Source organism: Oryctolagus cuniculus, chromosome X (genome assembly GCF_964237555.1).
Source record: "Oryctolagus cuniculus chromosome X, mOryCun1.1, whole genome shotgun sequence".
Lineage (NCBI taxonomy): Eukaryota > Metazoa > Chordata > Mammalia > Lagomorpha > Leporidae > Oryctolagus > Oryctolagus cuniculus.
Window position 1 is genome coordinate 29,570,919 of NC_091453.1, and position 17,352 is coordinate 29,588,270.

Consider the following 17,352-nt stretch of genomic DNA (forward strand, 5'->3'; position numbering starts at 1 on the left):
TCCGCTAGGAAATATTTTTTATATTAATTGTTCCCTTCATAGCAGTATTCCCGTCATTCCTGTTTCCAGCATAAAGAAGGGGTTCTGAAAGATTCAAGTAGACCCTCCTACAGGCTGATTGTTGGTGGGGTTTCCTGTGGACTTAGCTATAAAAACTTCATGTCTCCCCTCATCAAGAGCTTGAGAAAATCAAAGCATACATTTTTTGGCATTTGCTAATTTCTGTTAAAGTAAAACACACAAGAGGTTTCATTGTTGACTGGCAGCATTTCATCTGTATTTTCTCTTTGCAATTGTCTATCCACTAAACTGCAGCCGGTGCATTATGAAGAGAAGAACTGGTGTGAAGAACAATATTCCGGGGGCTGCTACACAGCCTACTTCCCCCCAGGCATCATGACTCAATATGGAAGGTACTACACAAGCACTCCACTAATACAAGACCTGTACCACCCTTATAAAAAGGAGCAAAGTTCAATGGAAAAGCCTGGAACGAGTAGTCAGCATTCCTATTTCTAATATCCCAGATAGTCAATTTGCATATTTCTGGATGTCCGTAGGAAAATAAGGAAGTTAGTACATAGAACCATGGCCACTGGCACATAGAGCAATAGCAGAATGCTGAGGTGGAGGAGGAGACTTCAGATGTCAGCAGTACTTGTGGGAATGAGAGAAGCTGCAGTGGCCTCCAGAAGGCCTTTTGGAGCTCAACTCGACACGTAATCTCACAAGACTATCCTAGGCTCCTTGGCACCAGTGTACACAAAGGGATATTGGATGTGTTCATCCAATACACCTGTCTTTCCAACAGAGCATTAATTCTTCAAAGGGAGCAGTTCTTACTGTATACAGCTAAGTTGTGAGGACAGGGGATCCACTCAGGGTAGAGGAGTCCACCTTAACTTTAAAAGCCCTTGCTCCATAAGCCTGAGACACACTGTCTCATAGGCATACTGTCCAGGATCACTTGTTCAGTTACAAGAACATCATACTCACGGAAGTCCAAAGGGATAGCCTCCTACCAGGTACAAGTCTTGATACAGTTTACCAATGTGGGGGTAGGGAGAGGCATTTTTAGCATAAGCAGTGTTGCCTGGTCACATAGGTGGTATTATACCTACATCTGGTTTCCAAGGAACAGAGCTAGAAAGTTAATGCAAAGTCACATTTGTCCATCGAGAAGGAAGAGGTATTTGTCAACCCTTTCCATATAGGAGGGTTTTACTTGTCTTTTTTTCTTCATTGAATCAAATACCCTTTGTTAGTGATAACAGAACTGATGAAGTGGTTTAGTAATGGAATCAAAGGAGAAGTCTAGAAAATAGGAGTAGGATCAGGAATAGATGAAGCCCAGGGATCCTGAATTGGAAAAAGGTATACCAGTGGGACTGGGCTGAGGTGAAGGACTTGGGATAGGGGTGAGAATGGTAGTGCAGTTTGGAAGACTTCATGAAAGTGACTAGAGATGTGACAGGAATCCATGCCTAGGCAGTTGGAGAGAACAGTTGCCCATTCAGCCCAGCCCTTCCTTGCTTCTCTCTGGCAGAGTATCTTTGCAAGAGGTCCATTTCCTTGCCCTTCAGCCAGTCCCTAGATAAGTTCATAGAAACCAGCTACACAAAGGTTGTCTTTTTTTTTTTAAAAGATTTAGTTATTTGTCTGAAAAACAGAGTTTCAGAGAGAGAGGAAGAGACAGAGATTGTTTATCCACTGGTTCACTCCCCAAATGACTGCAATGGCTGGAGCTGGGATGGTATGAAGCCAGTAACCAGGAACTTCCAGGTCTCCCACATGAGAGGCAGGGGCCCAAGCAATTGGGCCATCTCCTGCTGCTTTCCTAGGCCATTAGCAAGGACCTGGTTAGGAAGCAGAGCAGCTAGGACTCAAACAGCAGCCCATATGGGATACTGGCATTGCTTTACCCAGTATGCCACAACACTGGCCCCAGAGGTTGTCTTTTTTATATATAAGATTTTATTTATTTATTTATTTATTTATTTATTTTAGATGTAGAGTTACAGACAGAGAGAGGGAGAGACAGAGAAAAAGGTCTTCCATCCACTGGTTCACTCCCCAAATGGCCACAATGGCCAGAGGAGGGCCGTTCTGAACCAGGAGCCAGGAGCTTCTTCTGGGTCTCCCACGCAGATGCACTTGGGCCATCTTCTACTGCTTTCATAGGCCATAGCAGAGAGCTGTATCAGAAGAGGGCAGCCAGGACTAGAACTGATACCCATATGGGATGCCAGTGCTGCAGACAGAGGCTTAGCCCACTACACCATAGCACTGACCACCAGAGGTTGTCTTTTAAGGGGACACATCTATATAATCCCTCCAGTCTCCCCTTTACCGGAAATGACCATTGATCTCCTTTCCTAGCCACTCGCCACTGCACTTCCTCCTCAGACACTGAGAATGCCCACATGGCTGGGCTTTGCTGCCCTGTGGGAAGCTCAGAAAGACAGTGTAGGCAAGTAGAATGGACCACAAGCAGGAACATACAGAAAATACATCTGTGTATTGAATGCATGTTCTATTCCAGTTCTGGCTGGCTTGGAAAAGGTCAGCATTACCTTTTGGTGATTGATAATCTGACACCCCTGTGCTCCTTGGCTTGGAAAGTTCAGATCCTTGTGTGCAGGCTGCTATGAAACAAAGGAGCACCCTGCCACCTGGAGTGGTGTCGCCCTGGCTGGTTTTTTTTTTTTTTAACTTTTATTTAATACATATAAATTTCCGAAGTACAGCTTATGGATTACAATGGCTTCCCCCCCCCCATAACTTCCCTCCCACCTTCAACCCTCCCATCTCCCGTTCCCTCTCCCATTCCATTCGCATCAAGATTCATTTTCAATTATCTTTATATACAGAAGATCAATTTAGTATATATTAAGTAAAGATTTCATCAGTTTGCACCCACACAGAAACACAAAGTGTAAAATACTGTTTGAGTACTAGTTATAGCATTAATTCACAATGTACAGCACATTTAGGACAGAGATCCTACATGGTGACATGGCGAGTAAGTGCACAGTGACTCCTGTTGTTTATTTAACAATTGACACTCTTGTTTATGGCATCAGTGATCATCCCAGGCTCTTGTCATGAGTTGCCAAGGCTATGGAAGCCTTTTGAGTTTGCCAACTCTGATCTTATTTAGACAAGGTCATAGTCCAAGTGGAAGTTCTCTCCTCCCTTCAGAGAAAGGTACCTCCTTCTTTGATGGCCTGTTCTTTCCGCTGGGATCTCACTCACAGAGATCTTTCATTTAGGTCTTTTTGTTTTGTTTTGTTTTTTTGTTTTTTGTTTTTTGTTTTTTTTTTTTTTTGCCACCCTGGCTGTTTTTTCAACAATTGAGTTTTCCTATGTTCTATGGAGTAAATGAGGGCAGTAATTGGCTCATTTTACCTCAGTGCTTTCCCAGGTAACTCTGTGTGACATTTTTGTTCCCTTTAAGGGTAATTCGCCAGCCCGTGGGCAGGATTTATTTTGCTGGTACAGAGACAGCCACACAATGGAGTGGTTACATGGAAGGCGCAGTGGAGGCTGGGGAGCGAGCTGCTCGAGAGGTAAGGGAGGAAGTTGAGGCACTTGCCCCCATCAAGTGCAGCAGTGTTTTTACCATCTGATCTTTCTAGCTTTTCCTTTCCTTTGTAAGGTACATGATGACACATGTGAGGTTGAAACTTTACTTTTTAAAAAATTGACATGTAAAATTGTACATATTTATGGAGTAAATACAATATACAATGTGTAATGATCACATCAGGATAATGGGCATTTCTATCACCTCAAACATTTATCACCTCTTTATGTTGAGAACTTTCAAAATCCTCTAGCATTTTGAAATACATAACAAATTATTGTTAACTGTAGTCACCATGCTGTGCTATAGAACACTAGAACTTACTCTTCTTATCTAACTGTATTTTGGTACCCATTACCTGTCCTCTCCAATACCCCCTACTCTTTACCCTTCCCAGTGTCTGGTGACCTTTTCTATTCTCTACTTCTAAGAGAATATAAGATCAACTTTTTTAGCTCCCACATATGAGGAAGAACATGTGGTATTTGTCTTTCTGTAACCAGCTTATTCACTTCACATAGCATCCTCCAGACTCATCCATGCTGCCACAGATGATAGCATTTCATCCTTTTCAGATGCCTGAAGAGATTCCATTGTATACACATACCACCTTTTATTCATCCATTCATTTGTTTAGTTCTTTACCCTGATAGAATCTTATGTCCATTTCTCTGTCCCTCCCTCTTGATGCTCATTTGTGGCCTACAGGATTTTGGATCTGTTGAAACTATACAACTTTATTTCATAATACCATGGTCACATTTTCTTTTCAGATCTTGAATGCTCTGGGGAAAGTAGCCAAAAAAGATATATGGGTGCCAGAACCAGAATCACAGGTGAGTTCAGCATCTCTTATCTCCACAGACTAGTCATGGCACATAAAACTCACATTTCCCTTATTCTAGCCTCTGGTTTAATCATAGATGTAAATATTCAAGGCAAAGCCATTCACTGATTTTACAGATATGTTTTATTCCTCCTGGATAGCATAAGAGTCTCTTGCTAATGGTCTCTATTCATTCATCTAGGATGTTCCATCATTAGAAATCAAACCTACCTTCCTGGAAAGAAATTTACCATCTGTTCCTGGCCTCCTGAAGATCATTGGGGTTTCTACATCAGTAACCACTCTGTGTCTTGTCCTGTACAAGTGGAAGCTACTGCCACGGCCCTAACATTTCAGCCTCATGCATTCTACTTAGTCTTACCCAACACCATAAAAAAATGTTGGCCAATTGTAGGCTGTATCATTGGGCCATTTTAAGTGCACTTGATTTAATCATTTGCATTTAGTCTCAGTCTGTGTTAATGTAAAATCCACCCAAAGAATCATATAATTCATTTTGGTAAGATCCAATTCTACCTTATTTATGTAGACTAACTCATGTTGATTGATAAAACTTTCTGATTGCCTCTTAATTTCAAAATGTTAAAGTTGAAGTACTCCTCAGAAACAATTTCTGTGTCCCGTTTTTCTTCCATCAATGTGAAGTGTCTAATAATTTCAAAAATAAAATGTTCGACTTTCTCCCTGTCAAGGTGGAGTAGGTTAAGACCCAGCCTGTGACTGACCTTTTTCTGTCCTTAAACAATTGCGATGCATTGGTGCAGAGCCTGGAGGCTCATAGCTTCCTGGAGGGAGCAGCTCCTACTTTGGATTAGGAAATAGTAAATGAAACAGAATGGGGTAGGGACATGCAGGCCCTAAGTCTATGATGGGGACATCTTGTAGGCTGCTGCCTCAGGAATCCCCTCGCCACTTCTAATTCCTGGAATGTTCTAGACATCTAGGTTCAGCACTCTATCCTATTTGTATGTTTTCTTCTTTGACTTCTTCCAGAGGAAAGCACTTACTGAGTTATAATGAAATGGATTTGTTGGAACTTCTGTGTACCACCCAAGATGAGCAGCATAATAGAGCAGCAAAACTGTCCTCTAGGAGGCCTCCCTGACCAGCCTCCTGTGAGCCCAGCTACAATGGGCATCTTCTCTTCTGCCTGGAAGGTGGCCAGACAGCAGTCAGTCCTTGTCAGTGATAGCATTTTATGACGATGGCAAGAAAGCTGTATTTCCTTTTTCTCAGGTAGCCCCCAGTTGTCTGAAGGCCCTTAGGGTCATATTTTTTTTTCCTATGACCATAGAATTAGATCTCTTAACTTGCATATGTCTTCAGCATGGCTACTTTGCATAAATATTAGCATGCCAATTTCTCTCAAATGAGTGCTGAAATATACATGATAAATTTCTGATTGTTATTCATGAAGACTCAATACAGAAAGGAAATTAGGGCTCTATATGATAACCTCAATTTGCTTCATTTACTAAATTTTATATCAGAAGCAAAATTGAGTGATTTTATATCTGAAGACTATGTTCTCTATCTTAGGAGTAATATGGGCCCAGACCAGTGCCCACTTCTTACCTTGGCCATTTTAAAAATTGCCAAATTTTTTTAAAGCTCCTGCCAAAAAATTCAATCATAAAATAGTTCTTTTTAAAAATATATTTTTTTTATTTAAGGAGAATTAAAGAGTACCAGAGAAAACCAGCCAAACCAAGTATATTACTCCATTAACCTTATCAGAAATGCAAATGTTAGTCTCTGGACCCTGGGTATGAGGACTTTAGGTCTTCCAAAGTTTTTCCTATCCTAAGAGCAAAGAGCTGGATTTTTCTGCCACTCTTTCTTTCTCTTGCAATTCAAAAGTATTTTAGCTAACTTAGGAGTTTCAGTAACATCTTGGATATACTCCAGTACCATAAGGAGTTGCTGAACATTATATCAAACTGCTTTGAGAAATCTCATCTCTAATCTCATGTAGTTTTTCTGTTCACTTACTGATTAACCCAGTCCTGACACACCTCTTGGGGAGTGCTTATTTAAACTTCTGAACTGGTAACAGTTTTAACAGTAATCAAGTTGGTAACATATGTAAGTCTTGCATGTTGAAGTACTCCAAGTGTGCCATTTACTATCTTCTCCAACTTTTTAGAAAACCCATTGATTGATCCTACTTAGATCAATTCTATTAAGCTACAGATTTGGGTATCAAAATGAATGCCAGTCCAGATCTGCCTAGACATGAAATCAGAGCTGAGAACTCCCACCATATGTGAGGGTCATCCATTATGAAGATACCATTGATCTCTCCCAACCAGAGAGACAAAAGACAATGTAAGATGCTGATAGACTTTGGCTCTATAAGGCATCCGCTTCACAGTTCTGAAGATTGAGTTGGCCTCATTCCATAGTTATGTTGAGAATTAGATTTTAAAATTTCATCTGTTTGTCACAACTGACTGCTAAATAAGATCTCATACTCCACTGAAGAATAAAATATTGAAGGATTGTAAACCCTGTTTAGTTTGTAAACTTGGTGTCTAATGTTCTGTGTCTGAAGTTTGTCCCCAGTGCTACATGTGGGAGTATGCCCATGTGTCTGCTTTGTCATCAAAGTGAGATTTGCCTGTATGGTACTGTTTGCTAATAAAGTATACTACCACCCCTGATTCAGACCTGGCTTCTCTATAGTTCACAGTTCCATTCAGAAGGTCCAGTGGCTTCTTACTGCAGAAGTTCACCATGAGGCATTATCCATAGAGTATAGGCTTAAAAACCCAGTTCTTAAAGTTGGATTTGACTCTCATGTGTTACTGAAGTTTCCTAGAAACTGATTAAATACCAGAATACTGTACTCTGCCTAACTAGACCACAAGAGGTAGGTTCTGATCCAAGGTTTCTTACCCAATTAGCTAATGATACCTTGAGCCAATCATTCCAGTTCTCTATCTCAATCTCCCCATCTGAGAAAGGATGGGTAGCATGAGATGGCTTCTAAAGGTTCTTTCCCTGACAACATTATGTGACTTATGCATTTTATTGTCAGTACTCTTTATATTTTTTGCCTATTGATATGGCAGAGACAAAACATTCAGCCTTTCTGTGTCTAGGTCCACTCTTTGTCTTAGATTGGGTTCTCTGGAAAAAGACTCTGAGATGCAGAGCTGGGGCAGAAAGTTTATTGGAGAAAGTTCTCAGGAAATATACCTAAGGAGATGAGCAAAGCAGAATTGGGGAGGGGAAGGGTCAACCTACAGTGCAGTTGGAATGCAAGCCTCAGCAAAGCCTAATAGGGAGCGGGGGAGTCCCTGTAGAATTGTGTCCTCTGTGAGACAAGGGAGTGATCTGTGCGTTCCTTCATCAGACACCCTCTGGGAGGATATTCCTTGGGTAAGGTAGGTCCAAGGACAATTCCTGCTGTGAACTAAGATTAGCCTGTACTCCAAGAAGCTGAGAACCATAGTATCTACCTCCCCACACAATAGAAAGTTGCCTTGTCATATAGGAGATAGCACTGACTTGATATTTGCTTTTATGGATAGAGTGGAGCTATCCCTGTGAACCTATCCCTTTAAATGAGTCAACTTCTTAATTTAAAAGGTTGTATTTTTGCACCATTTTTACAGGAAGGAAGCCTGGAATGATTCAATGTGTATCTCAATAAATGAGCCCCATCTACAGATTACTAGCAGAAAGCTCAAAGGGAAAAAACGTGCATTCACAAAAAAGTCCAAAATGTCTTCCGGAGTCAGGCAGCTAAAAGTGAACAGCAGCAGCCATGAGATATTAGGGGGTAGCGGAGACTGTAGCTGACCTAGGAAGCATGTGCCCCTCTAAAGAACATTTATATTTTTATATTCAAATACCCTTAAAAGTCTACTGAACCAATCAAAACACATTTGAAGGCTTGGTTTACATGTTCAAATTATCCTCAAGACCCTGATAAATGCAAAGTTTGGTTTTGCACCACTTACATAACAAATTCTTTTTGAATCCCTTTTACTTTCTGAGAAATAAGTTTCAAGACTGACAACCATTGTAAAACCACATAGAGCAAGTAAGAGAAGCCTGGGTTGGAAGGGCAGAAAGACAGAAAACAAAGATAGGAAAAGGCCCTCTTAGACCAAAATCTCCATTAAGAAATAACTCTTCCCCTAGGCAGTGGCAGTGTTTACCTTCTGCTATGTCAATGTCATGAACAATGAGAGCAGTACCAGACTTTATTGGAAAAAGACGCATCTTCACAGTGAGATAGAAATTGCCACTCTTTTTGTCAGCATTTGATCTGTGCTGACTATGATTTAAATCCAGTTAGCAGGACATCAACATTAAATTGATGATTTAAAAAAAAAATATAGTGGGGCCGGTGCCATGGTTCACTTGGTTAATCCTCTGCCTGTGGCACCGGCATCCCATATGGGTGCTGGTTCTAGTCCCGGTTGCTCCTATTCCAGTCCAGCTCTCTGCTGTGGCCCAGGAAGGCAGTGGAGGATGGCCCAGGTGCTTGGGTCCCTGAACCCACATGGGAGACCAGGAAGAAGCACCTGGCTCCTGGCTTTGGATCGGCACAGCGCCGGCTGTGGCAGCCATTTAGGAAGTGAACCAACGGAAGGAAGACCTTTCTCTCTTTCTCTCTCTCACTGTCAAAATATAAAAAAAAGAAAAAACCACAAAACTATAGTGTTTGCTTAGAACTAAAGTGGTCCTAAAAATGCAAGACATGCCCCTTGACCTAGCAAAGGAAGGTACTAGGTAATAGTAACAGCTCAGGGCTTGGTTCCCTTCCTTGATCAAGGCCATTCTCTAGAGTTCAAGGGAAAGGCAGGACTCAAAGTGACAGCTGCTATTAACTGGTTATCTTGGCTGGGAGCCAGTTTTCTGAAGCCAGGTTTTTTTTTTTTTTAATATTTTCATAAAAGCCGACAGTACTTTTTTTTTTTTTAATTTGACAGGTAGAGTTATAGACAGTAAGAGAGAGAGACAGAGAGAAAGGTCTTCCTTCCATTGGTTCACTCCCCAAATGGCCGCCACAGCCGGCACTGCGCAGATCCGAAGCCAGGAACCAGGTGCTTCTTTCTGGTCTCCTATGCGGGTGCAGGCCCAAGCACGTGGGCCATCCTCCACTGCCTTTCCAGGCCACAGCAGAGAGCTGGACTGGAAGAGGAGCAACCGGAACTAGAACCCGGCACCCATATGGGATGCCAGCACCGCAGGCAGAGGATTAACCAAGTCAGCCACAGCGCTGGCCCCCTGAAGCCAGTTTTGAAAGCCTCATGTAAAACAACTGGCTGAGGGAACTTGCCATTCATGCAAGGTAGGCCATGCACTCTTCAAGCAAACCCCTTTTAATGCACATATGGTCTATAAAATATGCTCTCATACCTCAATGGGAGCCAGCTTTTCTCATTAATTGGTCTCAAGAATGTCAGTGAATCATTGAGATCCATGGGTGAAATGCAGTGGGGTGTCATGGGTGCATGCTGGGAGCTGGAATGGGAGCAAGAAAAAAAAGAATATGGCGTGCTTAAAGGTCCATAGAACACCATACTACTAAGAATCTTGATGGGTTGATACCAGCAGAGTGAATTAGAGCCCCTCCAAAACCATGTGTCATTTATTATTTACATGCCCCTACACAACCACTCTGTGACTTGAACTACCTGCCTCATAGAGTTGATAAGAAAAGTGAGGTAATGCAGGAAAGGGCTTAATGAAGCAAGCACTAAACAAATATCAGTTATACCCCATCGAACCTTTAGAATAAAAGCAAAGAAAACACATTTTACGTTTTGTGAAAGTTACTTCCTTATGAGTACTGACTATGTGCTAGATAGGCACAAGACAGAGTCAACTTTATGGAGCACATAGTCAGCCACAGACACCAAGCAATATGTGAATTGTGGCGTTGGTCAGAAATTATATTACAGGGGCCTGGTGCTGTGGCATAGCCGGTAAAGCCTCCACCTGCAGTGCTGGCATCCCACATGGGTGCTGGTTCAACTCTCGGCTCCTCCACTTCCAATCCAGCTCTCTGCTGTGGCCTGGGAAAGCAGTAGAAAATGGCTCAAGCCCTTGGGCCCCTGCACCCGCGTGGGAGACCTGAAAGAAGCTCCTGGCTCCTGGCTTTGGATCGGCACAGCTCTGGCCATTGCAGCCAATTGGGGAGTGAACCAGCGGACGGAAGACCTCTCTCTCTCTACCTCCCTCTCAGCCTCTGCCTCTGCCTCTGCCTCTGCGCCTGCCTCTGCCTCTTCTCTCCTCTCTGTGTGTAACTCTGACTTTCAAATAAATAAATAAATCTTTAAAATAAAAAAAGAAATTATATTACAGAAGCACAGGGTACTATGAATACAGAATAAGTAAGATTTATGGGGAGGTTAGTGGAATATGTTCTCAAACCCCCATAAACATCCTTGTGTGTTTATGTAAGTAAGTAAATAAGGACCCTTCATAGGGGAGAATAAGGAAGTAAAAAGGAAAAAGACGGCATGGCTAATTGATAAACGACAAAAGGCGTCATTAATAAGTGCTAAATATTAGGCCCCATTGATTGTAGTTTACCCCATGTGTCTTACTGTCCGTGTCTACCCAACGCTTCTGTGCCTTGCAGATCTTTATCAACTATGATTCACTTTATCCCAGCCCCCTGTGCTAGGGAACTGCCTAAATTTGTTTTAGAAGAGTGACATCTTCTGGCCAAACACTGTTGTTTCCATCCAATAGAAATCCTAAAATAGTCAAGATAATTTCCTTCTTGGAAAAACTAAATCTCCAAACATGTTTACCTGTGCTCTCTTACTTTCTTTTCAGTTTTGACAGAGATCAACAATATTAATATCTTGTATTCTTTTTTCTTTTTTTTAAGATTTGTTTATTTGAAAGAGTTACAGAGAAAGGAGAGAGAGAGAGAGAGAGAGAGAGACAGACAGAGAGAGAGAGAGAGATCCTCCATCCGATGGTTCACTCCCCAATTGGCTGCAATGGCCGGAGCTGTGCTGATCAAAGCCAGGAGCCAGGAGCTTCCTCTGGGTCTCCCATGTGGGGGCGGGGGCCCAAGGACTTGGGTCATCCTCCACTGCTTTCCCAGGCCATAGCAGAGAGCTGGATCAGAAGTGGAGCAGTCCAGACTGGAACTGGCACCCATTTGGGATGCCGGCGCTTCAGGCCAGGGCGTTAACCCTCTGCGCCACAGCGCCAGCCCTAATATCTTGTATTCTAAGCTTTTCCCCTGCCCTAATCTCCTGGAAATATTGTTGTTGTTGTTGTTGTTGTTGTTAGAATTACTCAGCTTCCTCAGCCTCTGTTCTGTACATCTGGGTAATGAGCAAAGAGAAACACTGAGAGACACTGAGAGAGGTGCAATTGCTTTCACCTTAGAAAGGGCAGGGAAGTTACCTGGAAAAATCAGAATGACGGTAAAGTCTAATGGTGTGTGGCATCTTGAATAGTGTCTAAGAATTCCGTGGGGAGAAGAGGAGAAGGTTTCAGAAACCTAACTTGAGGCTGTGGAAGTGTAGAACTGGGGAAAAGAAGAGGTTTTGCAAAGCTGCCTTGACAACCTAGGGAGCCAGAAAGGAAAGAGGGAAGGAAGCCAAATTTGCCTGTGAGTTTTATGATAGATACCTATGCTACTCTTTAAGTTCAAGGAGTCAAAATCTGTTTCTTTTAAATAGAAACAGAAAATGAAGCATTGTAGTGGGACCATCGTAGAGGTCTCCAAAGCACCCTTGATGATCCAGGACTGTGTTAATTCAGAAATACACACCCAATGGTGCCTGGCATCTTTAATGGTGCTGAGGAGTCCTGTGGGTTACATTTATAGACTCTCAGTGGAACTAAACAGAAAGAACCTGCCAACTCTGCAGTCAGCAACGTTAACATCTAAGTTGGCAAACTGTACCCAAGGCCAAACATACACTATATGTGTCTGATAGTAAACTAGATTTACATTAAGAAAATGAAAAAAAGAGTTCTGTTTGCCTAGCATGCATATTCACTTGGCTACTACAGGTCATTGTCTCATATCAACCAGAAATCATGGGAAATGCAGATATGAAGCCCTCTAGATTGGCCCACCTAGGCATCTGGTATCAGATGGACCTTGCATTTATATTGTGCAGAGTAAGGCAGAGTGTCCTTCCCAAGGGCAATTCACTGGGAAATAATGCCAATTCAGAGATGCCAAAGGGAGTGAGGGCAAGTCAGCTTCTCTCACAAGCAGCCTGACCATTCTAGCCTTCTCAGCCATTTGAATTTTATGGGCTGTATCAGTGTCCTATTGCCCCTGTAACAAGTTATCACAAATTTAGTGGCGTGTTATCTTATAGTTCTAAAGGTCAAAAGTTTAAAGTGAGTCTCACTGGGTTAAAATCAAGGTGTCAACAGCGGTGGCTCCAGGATAGAATCCATTCTTTGTCTCTTCCAGCTTCTAGAGGCTTCTGCTATTCATTGGCTCATAGCTGTATCATGCCTATCTCTTGTTTCCATGGATACATCACCCTCTCATTTTGACCTTCCTGCCTCCATTTTCTGAGGACCACTGTGATTACATGGGCTCACCAGGATGATCCCTCCCTTAATCAAATCTGGGAAGTTGCCGGCGCCGCGGCTCAATAGGCTAATCCTCCACCTTGCGGCGCCAGCACACCAGGTTCTAGTCCCGGTCGGGGTGCCGGATTCTGTCCCGGTTGCCCCTCTTCCAGGCCAGCTTTCTGCTGTGGCCAGGGAGTGCAGTGGAGGATGGCCCAAGTGCTTGGGCCCTGCACCTGCATAGGAGACCAGGAGAAGCACCTGGCTCCTGCCATTGGATCAGTGCGGTGCGCTGGCCACGGCGGCCACTGGAGGGTGAACCAACGGCAAAGGAAGACCTTTCTCTCTGTCTCTCTCTCTCACTGTCCACTCTGCCTGTCAAAAAAAAAAAATCTGGGAAGTCTCTCTTGCCAGGTAAGGTAGCAAATTCACTGGTACCAGGTTAAGAACATCAAAACCTAGAGTGAAATGGCAGCATTGGCTTATCCTCAAGTTCCTGCTATTCCAGGCGCCTGAATGTGGGGCAGCCTTCAAACCATATGGGATCTACCCTGCTCCTACCAGTGCCTGCTCTTCTCAGCATTATACATACAACTGAATATGACCCTCTTCCAGTTTTGTCTGCTGCATGCACAAGGGCTGAGGCCTGTATTTCTTAGAAGCAAATGTATTTCTCTTATATAAGCACAAAAAGTGACTCCAATTTTACACCTTTAGTAAACTAGAGCAGCAAAATTTCTATTCTCTAGTCCCAATAACAGAATGTTTTCAGTCTCTGCACAATGGGCTTTCATAGGAACCTGCTTGGGGCCAGTGGGAGCTGTGGCATAGCAGGTTAAGCGCCACAGGTTAAGCAGCTGCCTGCAAAACCAGCAACCCATATGGGTGCCGGTTTGAGTCCCAGCTGTTCCACTTCCAATCCAGCTCACCACTCATACACCTGGGGAAGCAGCAGAAAATGGCCCACGTGCTTGGACCCCTTCCTCCCATGTGGGAGACCCAGATGGAGTTCCTGGCTCCTGGCTTTTGACCTGGCCCAGCCATTTGGGAAGTGAACCAGGGGGTGAAAGATCTCTCCCTCTGTCTCTCCCTCTCTCTCTGTAACTCTGCCTTTCAAATAAATCTAAAAAAGAGAACCTGCTTAGGGCTTCCAAGGTGGCAGAGCATCAAAGCAAGAGTATCCTACCAGGCACTTGGCAACCCTTGACCTCCCAAAAGACAACCAAAGAAAATGTCAATCAGGAAAGCTAAGTTTATCAGACACACTGTAGTAAGAGAGCAAACAACAGTGCAACAATAGTCTTAGTAGAGCCTCAAAGAGGAGAAATAGAGAAGGTTGTATTGGATTTTCAGCTTGGACTGGGCTGTTCTGGGGGCAGGTCTAGCCAGGTAGAAAACTGGCTGGAAGTGGTGGAGTTTATTATGTAGTAGTCACTGATTGGTAGGCCTAGTGAGGTGGGGTCTTGGAGTCTTGATGAGCAAGCTGTTAGTCATATTCCAAGAGCAAATATTTCATGGGACAAGTAACCAAGTTATTTTGACTGATTCCTGTAGCGTTTAGTTCAGGGACAGGAAAGTATGTTGGTTTCAGTTTCTGACATTAAACAGAACTGCAAAAGTTACTATTCCTAAATGCACATTCTGATTAGTCAGCCCAAGGGTTTTCCTTAGACGTGAATTGTTAAGTCATTATTCTTTGACAGCATAAACGTTTTCTCGAGAAATGGACTCTTTAAGTCAGTTTCCCTTATAGAAGACAATAAATGTTAAGAGCTCAGGTTTTTGCAGGCAGTTAGACCTGAGTTTGCATCTTGCTATTGAGCATAAATTTCCTATTCAACAAAACTGTTCAGTTGTTCTGGGCATTCAGTAAGAATGCTATAAACCCTCCCCTGTTTCTCCTCTTTGAGACCCTACCGAGACTATCAATGGGATGTTCTGCCTTACTGCAGGTGAAGTTAATAGTAATAATAAACATTAGCCCTAAAAATGACAACTTGGGGCAGGCGTGGAGTAGGCGGTTAACCTGTGACACTGGCATCTCATATGGGCTCTGGTTTGAATCCCAGCTGTTCCACTTCTGATCCAGCTCCCTGCTAACACGCCTGGGAAGGCAGCAGAAGATGGCTCAAGTACACATGGGAAACCTGGATGGAATTCCAGGCTCCTGGCTTTGATCTGGTCCAGCCCAAGCCTTTGTGGCCATCTGGGGAGTGGAACCAGCAGATGGAAAATCTGTCTTTCCCACTTTCTCTCTGTAACTCTGCCTCTCAAACAAATAAATACAATCTTTTTTTTTTTAAATAAATGTTGACTTAAGATCAGTGTGTGATCTACTATGATTCTCATTTCTAAAATACATCTTGAATTTTCTTCTGTCCTCCACTACCGTGTCTCTGATGAGTCATCTCTTGTTAAAATACCCTGGTTTTCCTTTTATCAGCACCACCTGAGCAGCCCCAGTGATGTTTCAGAAGTTAAATCTGGAGGCAGGTGTTTGACCTAGGCGTTGTTAAGACACCTGTGTCCTACATCAGAGTATGTGAGTTTGATACATGTCCCTGGCTCCAGACTCCAGGTTCCTTCTAATCTAGATCCCAGAGGCTGCAGGTAATGGCTCAAGTGATTAGGTCCCTCTCATCCACGTGGGATAGCTGGATTGAGTTCCTGGTTCCTGGCTTCAGACTGGTCTAACACTGGTTCAGGCAGGCATTTGAGAAATGAAGCAGTGGATGGGAGTGCTTGCTGTCATTATCATGCTCAGTCTCACTGTCTTTCTGTCTCTCTGTCTCTCAACTGGGTTTTTTTAAAAAGTATATCTGTTCCTGTCAACAGCTGCTCATTGCACTTTGGATATAGCACACCATGGCTCCCAAGGCTTTGCATGCTCTATCTCCTGCCTGGCCTCAAGCCACTCCCCTCTCCCTCAAAACCTTCCAGCCATCTATCTAGTTCTTCTGATAAATCCGCAGACATATCCAGTTTTTTTCTGTTTGAGTTTCCTCCTTCTGGAAGATTCTTTTCTCCATTCTTCCCTTGGCTAAATCCTTTGGGTCTCTGATGAAATGTCACTTCCTCAGAGATGCATTTCCTGACAACCCCTCCCTCACAATTAATTCTCCATCACGATCTCTTTTTAAAAAAAATGATTTATTTTATTTATTTGAAAAGTAGAGTTACAGAGAAAGGTAGAGGCAGAGAAAGAAAGGTCTTCCATCCACTGGTTTACTCCCCAAATGGCCACAACGACCAGGGCTGGGCCAGGCTGAAGCCAGAAGCCAGGAGCCAGGAGCTTCTTCCAGGTCTCCCATGTGTGTGCAGGGGCCCAAGCACTTGGGCCATCTTCTGCTGCTTTCCTAGTTGCATTAGCAGGGAGCTGGATTGGAAGTAGAAGTAGGATGCTGAGGCTTCAGGCCAGGGCTTTAACCCTCTGCCCCACAGTGCCAGCCTCCATCACAATCTCTTATCACTGCTTTTACTGTACCTCCATAAAGCTGATCTGAACTTAAAATAGTGATTACAAGAAGCTAGAAAGGCTGGGGGTGGGGAGGAGGGTAGAGGGAGGTTGGATAATGAGTACCAAAGTACAAGTAGATAGAAAGAATAAGTTCTAGTGTTCCCTACAACAGTGAAGTGACTACAGTTCACAACAACCTATTACATCTTGTATGACTAAGTAACAGAGAGGAGCTTGAAGCTTCCAAACATAAAGTAATGACAGGGAGACAGAAATGTGAATTACCAGGCTTGATCAGTATACATCGCACACAATTATTGAAATATCACATGGTACTCCATAAATGTTAACAATCAGTAAACGTCAATGGAAACTGTTTTTAAAATGTTTGAGAAGTGACGTCATAAATAGGAGTGTCAGTTGTTAAATCAACAATAGGAGTCACTGTGCACTTACTCCCCATGCTGGACCTCTGTCCTTAATGAGTTGTACTATGAGAATTAAAGGCAAAACTTGTCTTCAAACAATACTTTATACTTTGTGTGTCTGTGTGGGTACAAATAGTTGAAATCTTTCCTTAGTAAAAACTTGGTCTTCTGTATATAAAGTCAATTAAAACGAATCTTAATGGAAAATGGAACGGGAGAGGGATTGGGAGGTGGGATGGGAGTGCAGGTGGGAGGGAGGGAATGGGGGGAAGAAACACTATATCCCTGAAAACTGTAATATGAAAATTTGTGTTCATTAAATAAAACCTTCAAAAAATAAAATAAAAATAAAGTGTTTGAGAAGGAAATGCTAACTATACTGATGTCATCACATTTTGAATACATGTATTGCATTATTACACCATACCTGGTATATATGTACAATTAAAACAATACAATTGGGGCCGGCACTGTGGTGCAGCAGGTTAACGCCCTGGCCTGAAGTGCCGGC

At 43.0% G+C, this 17,352-nt stretch overlaps 1 protein-coding gene across 1 annotated transcript in view; it reads left to right on the forward strand.

Annotated features, from left to right (window-relative positions):
- MAOA (monoamine oxidase A) overlaps positions 1 to 7,096 on the forward strand; it is a 69,706-nt gene extending 62,610 nt beyond the window's left edge. Inside the window, exons 12-15 of the mRNA XM_051827031.2 lie at positions 316 to 413; positions 3,458 to 3,569; positions 4,360 to 4,422; positions 4,615 to 7,096. Coding sequence (XP_051682991.2) covers positions 316 to 413; positions 3,458 to 3,569; positions 4,360 to 4,422; positions 4,615 to 4,761 — 420 coding nt within the window. The 3' untranslated portion in view covers positions 4,762 to 7,096. The remainder of the gene's footprint in view (positions 1 to 315; positions 414 to 3,457; positions 3,570 to 4,359; positions 4,423 to 4,614) is intronic.
- The last annotated feature ends 10,256 nt before the right edge of the window (positions 7,097 to 17,352 follow it).